This window comes from Eriocheir sinensis, unplaced genomic scaffold (genome assembly GCF_024679095.1).
Source record: "Eriocheir sinensis breed Jianghai 21 unplaced genomic scaffold, ASM2467909v1 Scaffold274, whole genome shotgun sequence".
Classification (NCBI taxonomy): domain Eukaryota; kingdom Metazoa; phylum Arthropoda; class Malacostraca; order Decapoda; family Varunidae; genus Eriocheir; species Eriocheir sinensis.
This window is the reverse complement of record NW_026111581.1, coordinates 387350-394885: the sequence shown is the minus strand read 5'-3', so window position 1 is coordinate 394885 and position 7536 is coordinate 387350. Positions and strand designations below refer to the sequence as shown.

Sequence of the window (7536 nt, the reverse complement as noted above, 5' to 3'; positions counted from 1 at the left end):
GAAACAGGCCAGCAAGGCTAGGGAGGCAAGGGTTCAGAGGATTCTCGGGACACAAGGAAAAGAGAGGATCGAGTATGGTCGGGTGGAGACAGAGTTGCTGAGAGACATTGCCATTGATCCTGTCAGGTTATGCTGCCTCCAGAGTACTTGTCTTATCAGCGGGCATCATGACGCCATCGATAGGCTGCATCAGTCGTTGGTGGGGTGCATGGTCCATGCTGGTGAGACAGTGTTCGGCCCGTGCAGGAGGAGATGGAGGCTGTCTTTTCCTTGGAGGAGTAATACATGGAGTGGCCCTTAGCGGGCCGCTCTGCACTGTGAGGTGAAGCAGGGGGGGGGGTAAGGGTAGGGGTAGGGGGGGGCGGAGCTTAGCCGACGGCCTTGAGCCAGCAATTCCACTCAAAACATTGGATTTCTCGCTCCCAGATCGTCGGAGTTAATGTGCTCGTCTGTCTTATTTCTTCCACATACCATATGTTTTTAGTTATTCAACTGCTGCAGTATATGCACTAAGGATGTATGTGAGGGGTCAAGGCGGGTTTGGAACATTTTTTTTCAGCTTCTACGGAATAAAGACAAGGTAATGCTGGTGTTTTTTTTCTTTCTATGAAGAGGTTTTCATAGAAAAAAAACATCAGCATTTCCTTGTCTTTATTCCGTAGAAGCTGAGAAGAAATGTTCCACACCCGCCTTGATCCCTTACACTTCCTCTGTATAATATTCATTATATATTGATCATGGCTTCACTTTTAATGTAGAAAGATGTATAGCCTTCTATGTAGAGCGTCTCAGATGTGATCAAAACCCACTACGAGAAAACAGAAGGATGTATTGGGGCAGGAAAGAGAAAAACTTACAGATACGCAAATAATAGTCTATATGTGACTCGACGTCAACCAACCGTGTTACACAATCATGCATGTCATTTTGATAGATACATCAACCAGTAAATGGAGAAAATCCAACATACATGTTTTTATGGAGAAAAATGGATGTGGAGTGGAGATGGCTTGATCACCAGAGATGAAGAAAAAGACTTACAAAAGTGGAATATATAATAGAAGATAACTCCTGTAAGCGAGAGAGAGAGAGAGAGAGAGAGAGAGAGAGAGAGAGAGAGAGAGAGAGAGAGAGAGAGAGAGAGAGAGAGAGAGAGAGAGAGAGAGAGAGAGAGAGAGAGAGTATTGATAAAGCTACCTGTATCTAGTGTATATAAGTAGATTATTATGTTCTATGAGGGATAAATATGTAATATGTAATGAATTATTTTTTTTACATATGTATGTCTATTAGCGACTGAACCAAAAAATTACAAACATGCTGCTCAAAAAGCAAGATCTGGTTTAAATGGGCTGCTTACAAATTAATAAATAAATTTCTCCTTATTATAAAACCATTTTTTTGTAAGCATAATAAAGTGTTTTAGGTGTTGTTTCCCCCTCCTCACCTCCATCTGAACCACCACTTCCTCCTCCTCCTCCTCCTCCTTCTCCTCCACGCATTGATCGCCACTTTGCCGCATCGGGAGTGAAGTGAACGTATCCAAGAGTAGGTACACAAGTGCTTTAATCCTTCCCTGCAGGCCACGTGACTCCAATGGCTAACGGATCGATTAAATCACTGAAAGCAGGCGGCCTTGTAATGAGCCAACAGGCTTTCTGCTGTTCGCTTGTCCATGTTTCCATTTTTTCATGTTTCCCCCTCCTCCCCCACCTCCTCCTCCATCTGTGGTCAATAAATGGCTCGGACCCCATTAAGTTTAAGCTGCTGCTGTCATTAAGGAAGAGAAAGAGAGAGGGAGGGATGGAGGAAGACCAAGGCCATCTGGCCTTGGGAAGGGTGAGGGAAGTGTCTGTCATGGTTTTGAAGGACATCAATGGGGAAATCTGAAGGAAAGAGTATAATAAGAGGTGGAGGGACTCCCGAGGGAGGGAGGGGGAGGGAAGGCGGGAAAAGAGGGAGGAGAAGAAGAATGGGAAATTACGTGCGGGGATGTGAGGGGAGGGCTGAAGGGAAGGGAAGGAGGGAGAGATGTGCATGAGGTGAGGAACAGAGAGGTAAAAGTGTGAATACGAGGAAGACTTTTGCAAGGACGTAATAAGAGAGGGAAAGAGGGTGGAAGAGATGTAAGAGTAGAGGGTGGAAGAGATATAAGAGTAGAGGGAGGAAGAGATGTAAGAGTAGAGGGAGGAAGAGATGTAAGAGTAGAGGGAGGAAGAGATGTAAGAGTAGAGGGTGGAAGAGATGTAAGAGTAGAGGGTGGAAGAGATGTAAGAGTAGAGGGAGGAAGAGATCTGAAAAAAAGGGAGCAAGAAGAGAAAAAGAGAGAGGGCAGCGCGTAATAAATATTAGGAAAGGAAAACACAAGAAGACGTATGTGGATAAAATACTCAGGCTGGAAGGAAGGCAGACACTGATGAAAGGAGGAAAGAAAAGAGTGGAGAAAGTGAACTTGTTAGAGGTGTACTATGGAGGAAAAGAAGTGATTAAGAGGAAAGGCAAGGAAACAGAGACATTGAGATCAGATAAAGTGAAATATACAAAAACAAACAAAAAAAGGGCTTAAGGAAATAGGCGAACCAAAAAACAAAATGGAAAAGAACAGAGAATACAACTCTCTCTCTCTCTCTCTCTCTCGGTGTGTGTGTGTGTGTGTATACATATTTTTTTTTTTTTTTTTTTACATTGCTGCCTATTGCGTAGGCTTCTTCCCGGTGGATCCTGATGGTCGGTCCAAGGCTTCATTCCGGTGGGTCCTGATGGTCGGCCCAGCCCGTTCTGGCGCAGGCGAGTGTTTATAGTGGCGCCATCTTGCATTGGCTCATGCTGCCCTCCCAGAGCTCATTTTTGATCCTAGAATCTAGAGTCCGGGTTGATAGGTGGTCTTCTGGACAGCATGTGGGTAGTTTTAAGCCACTCGGCGGCGGCTGAAAAATCCCAGCTTGGTGGCACCGGGCGGGGATTGAACTCGCGTCCTCCTGAACACGGGGCCGTTACTTTGACGACTCAGCCACCGCCTCCCCATATATATATATATATATATATATATATATATATATATATATATATATATATATATATATATATATATATATATATGTGTGTGTGTGTGTGTGTGTGTGTGTGTGTGTGTGTGTGTGTGTGCATATATATATATATATATATATATATATATATATATATATATATATATATATATATATATATATATATATATAGGCGGGCTGAGTCGTCAAGTAACGGCCCTGTGTTCAGGAGGACGCGAGTTCAATCTCGCCTGGTGCCACCAAGCTGGGATTTTTCAGCCGCCGCCGAGTGGCTTAAAACTACCCACATGCTGTCCAGAAGACCACCTATCAACCCGGACTCTAGATTCTAGGATCAAAGATGAGCTCTGGGAGGGCAGCATGAGCCAATGCAAGATGGCGCCACTATAAACACTCGCCTGCGCCAGAACGGGCTGGACCGACCATCAGGACCCACCGGAAAGAAGCTTTGGACCGACCAACAGGATCCACCTGGAAGAAGCCTACCGGCGCAATAGGCCGCAATGTAAAAAAAAAAAAAAATAAAAAAATAAAATATGGAGAGAGAGAGAGAGAGAGAGGGGTCTGTTTTTTTTTTTATATGCTAGACTGTTTATATACAGACAAGCTTCTAGTCTTACTGATATGCGGGTAACATGGTGAGCATAATACTTTATTTTTTTGTCTGAACGCGCTAAAGCCACAGACTTTGTTGTCCCTCACGGCGGTCAGTCATGGTCGGTCTACTGGTTAAGCTTGAGTAGCAAGGTGACCACTATATGTAGCCTCTGAAGGCTGTGGCCGCGAGTTAACTTTCCCGTTTGACGGAGGCCTTGACGGCTCTTAGTATATAGTACATGCACCCGGTGATGGCGTCAGTCCTCTGTAACACACCACCCCTGCCAGCATGGTAACTACTCTGCTATAAACTGCACTCATGAACTACTTATCTGTTATCTCGTTATGCCAGCTCACTTTAATCCTAATAATTGATTTCAGAGATTCTTTAATTTTCCTCATCGGCATTGTTTGGAATTACAGGCCGCCGCTGTTTCCTTCAAATCACGTTTTTCTCTCCATAGATGAAAGGTCTCTTCCCGATCGCCCTCATTGTGGCCACCACCCTCGCTGACGTAAGCGGCTCTGTTCTCGTCGCCACGGGTCTGAGCGCGGCGGGTTTGGCTGCCGGAGGTTTGGCTGTTGGTGCCTTGGCTGTTGGCGCAAAGCTTCTGGTTCTTAAGGCCAAAAGGCGCCGTCACGGCCGCGAGGCTGCTCCATCTTGTGTTTCCTTCGACAACCCAGAAATGTACTTCGCTCTGGCAGCCAACGGTGACTTTCTGGATTGTGGGCGTCGCTTCGTTTGTGAGCTAGAGGCGACGCCTGACGAGAACCTTGCCCAGGAGGAACGACTCATCCGTAACCTTTTCGGGTAAGTTCCTCTCTTAGCCGTTTCGGTGAAACTTTTGCTATTGCGCTGGACATATCAAAAGCTTTTGATAGGGTCTGGCACAAATCTTTGCTTTCTAAACTACCCTCCTACGGTTTCTATCCTTCTCTCTGTACCTTTATCTCCAGTCTCCTTTCTGATCGTTCTATTTCTGCCGTGGTAGACGGTCACTGTTCTTCCCCTAAATCTATTAACAGTGGTGTCCCACAGGGTTCTGTCCTATCTCCCACTCTTTTTCTGTTGTTCATTGATGATCTTCTTTCCAAAACGAGCTGTCCTATCCATTCCTACGCCGATGATTCCACTCTGCATTACTCAACTTCTTTTAATAGAAGACCCACCCTTCAGGAACTTAACGACTCAAGGCTGGAGGCTGCAGAACGCTTAGCCTTTTGCCTTGCTGCTATTTCCGACTGGGGCAAGAAGAACCTGGTGTCCTTCAACGCCTCAAAAACACAGTTTCTCCACCTATCCACTCGACACAATCTTCCAAACAACTATCCCCTATTCTTTGACAACACCCAGCTATCACCTTCCTCAACACTAAACATCCTCGGTCTATCCTTAACTCAAAATCTCAACTGGAAACTTCATATCTCATCTCTTACTAAATCAGCTTCCTCGAGGCTGGGCGTTCTGTACCGTCTCCGCCAGTTCTTCTCCCCTGCATAGTTGCTGTCCATATACAGGGGCCTTGTCCGCCCTCGTATGGAGTATGCATCTCATGTGTGGGGGGCTCCACTCACACAGCGCTCTTCGTCTCATCAGCTCTCCTCCTCATACCTCTTAAATTCCGCCGCAATGTTGCCTCTCTTTCTATCTTCTATCGATATTTCCACGCTGACTGCTCTTCTGAACTTGCTAACTGCATGCCTCCCCCCCTCCCGCGGCCCCGCTGCACTCGACTTTCTACTCATGCACATCCCTATACTGTCCAAACCCCTTATGCAAGAGTTAACCAGCATCTTCACTCTTTCATCCCTCACGCTGGTAAACTCTGGAACAATCTTCCTTTATCTGTATTTCCTCCTGCCTACGACTTGAACTCTTTCAAGAGGAGGGTATCAGGACACCTCTCCTCCCGTATTTAATCTTCCTTTCGGCCACCTCTTTTGTTTCTTTTTTAGGAGCAGTGAGTAGCGGGCTTTTTTTTTATTATTGTTTTCTTTTTTTATGTGCCCTCCAGCTGCCTCCTTTGTTGTAAAAAAAAAAAAAAAAAGTTAAGGTCAGACACAACATTTCTTGGAGATTTCTTTCCGGTCAAATCTTCGCCACAGCGATTCGGTTTTTCCTTACTTAGCCTGAGTGGCTTGGCAAAGGTTGCGTAAGTGCGGGTTACCAGCTGCTGTGCTTGACAGAAAAGACGGCAAAATGACAGACAGACAGACAGAGAGAGAGAGAGAGAGAGAGAGAGAGAGAGAGAGAGAGAGAGAGAGAGAGAGAGAGAGAGAGAGAGAGAGAGAGAGAGAGAGATACGTATATACACACACAAAAAGAAAAGAACAAACATACAAACAAACACAGTTTTGAAACACACACACACACACACATGAATGAATGAATGTATATAGATATGGATACGAGACTATTAGAGCTTAGCTCGGGCCCGGTAAACCACAAATAGGTAAATACACACACACACACACACACACACACACACACACACACACACACACACACACACACACACACACTGCCCGGTGGCTCAGTGGGTAGAGCGTCTGCCTCACAACCAGAAGGATCGGGGCTCGATTCCCCGGCCGGGTGAAGATAAGTTAGGTTTATCTTCTTTCACGTGTAGCCCCTGTTCACCTAGCAGTGAGGAAGTACGCGACGTAAGGCGAGGAGTTGTGACCTCGTTGTCGCGGTGTGAGTGGTCTCAATCCTCCCCAAAGATCGGTCGCCGAGCTCTGAGCTCCTTTCGTAGAGGAATGGCTGGCTGTCTCGAGAGAGACCCGCAGCAGACCAAATGGTAAAAAAAAGAGAAAATTACACACACACACACACACACACACACACACACACACACACACTATACTCTCATTCCTTTTTCCTACTTCCCTTCCTCTCCAGGTATTATTTCTTGCGTGTCATTACGTTAATCCTGTGTGAGGAGTTACTGAGTGCTTCAAGCGCATCCGCGGCCTGAAGTAGTCGACTGACTTTCCTATATCACTGATGTTTTCTGCTTATGAGAGACTTCATTAGCCACATCAGTACTATCAACGTTTTCTTAATTCTTTCATTGATGCTTGTCTTCGTTCCTCTTTCCCCCATCCAGACAAGACTCCGTCGCCGTCAACAGCAGCGCTGCTGAATTTTACGCCGAGGCCGGCAGGCTTGGAGCCGTCGAGGGCATGGATGCTTGCGCTGCCACCTTCTCTAGGTGCCCCTTCGATCGCAAGACCATCTTTCTGGAATTCAAGGAGACCCAGGCAGCCCAGTGAGGCTGTGTGGGTGGGTGTGTAGTTGTCTTACGAGGATGAGTGACAGCCGCGGTGTAGGGTTGCACGCAGACCCCGAGGACTGGTAGTGCGGCAGCCGCGGCCGTGGCCTTCACTCTCTCTCTCTCTCTCTCTCTCTCTCTCTCTCTCTCTCTCTCTCTCTCTCTCCCCTACTACTACTACTATTACTACTACTATTAGTATCCTTGAGTAGTACAGTTACTCCTGCAATTAATTCTGCAATTAATACTACCACAAGAACTATTAATACTACTGCCATTATGTAAGTACTTCTACTGCTACTACCCTTGTATAACTGTCAAGGTTCCAGAGTTGGGTGCTGTAATCGGAAGGGATAAAAATAAACAAGATAAATGGTCAGACACCAGTTTACTTTAAATAAAGTAGAAACCCCAAAACAGCCTCACAAAACTGAAGTCTCCAACACGAAGGCTTCAGCACGCCGGACTCAGCAATGATCCTTTTGCACGGCTTCTTCCTCTTCTGGGCGTCTCGTCCTCTGAGTGGCAATGACGAGGCAGCACAGCTTCGTCCTTGAAGTGGTGTAGACGTGGTAGACGAGGGAGGCGCAGGAGGAGAAGGGGCGTCAGGTTCACGG

The 7536-nt window shown here is 46.3% G+C and overlaps 1 protein-coding gene across 1 annotated transcript; it reads left to right on the top strand.

Annotated features, from left to right (window-relative positions):
• The first annotated feature begins 3832 nt into the window (after window positions 1-3832).
• Window positions 3833-7298, top strand: LOC126991399 (uncharacterized). The gene is made up of 3 exons (XM_050850138.1): window positions 3833-3936; window positions 4109-4455; window positions 6755-7298. Exons 1-3 carry the CDS (start codon window positions 3934-3936, stop codon window positions 6918-6920), a joined length of 516 nt encoding a protein of 171 aa, XP_050706095.1. The 5' UTR covers window positions 3833-3933; the 3' UTR covers window positions 6921-7298.
• The last annotated feature ends 238 nt before the right edge of the window (window positions 7299-7536 follow it).

Excerpts from the sequence above, each read along its gene's own strand:
- LOC126991399 (XM_050850138.1), top strand. Across the intron at positions 4,456-6,754 it reads CTCATCCGTAACCTTTTCGG|ACAAGACTCCGTCGCCGTCA; the intron begins GTAAGTTCCTCT and ends TCCCCCATCCAG.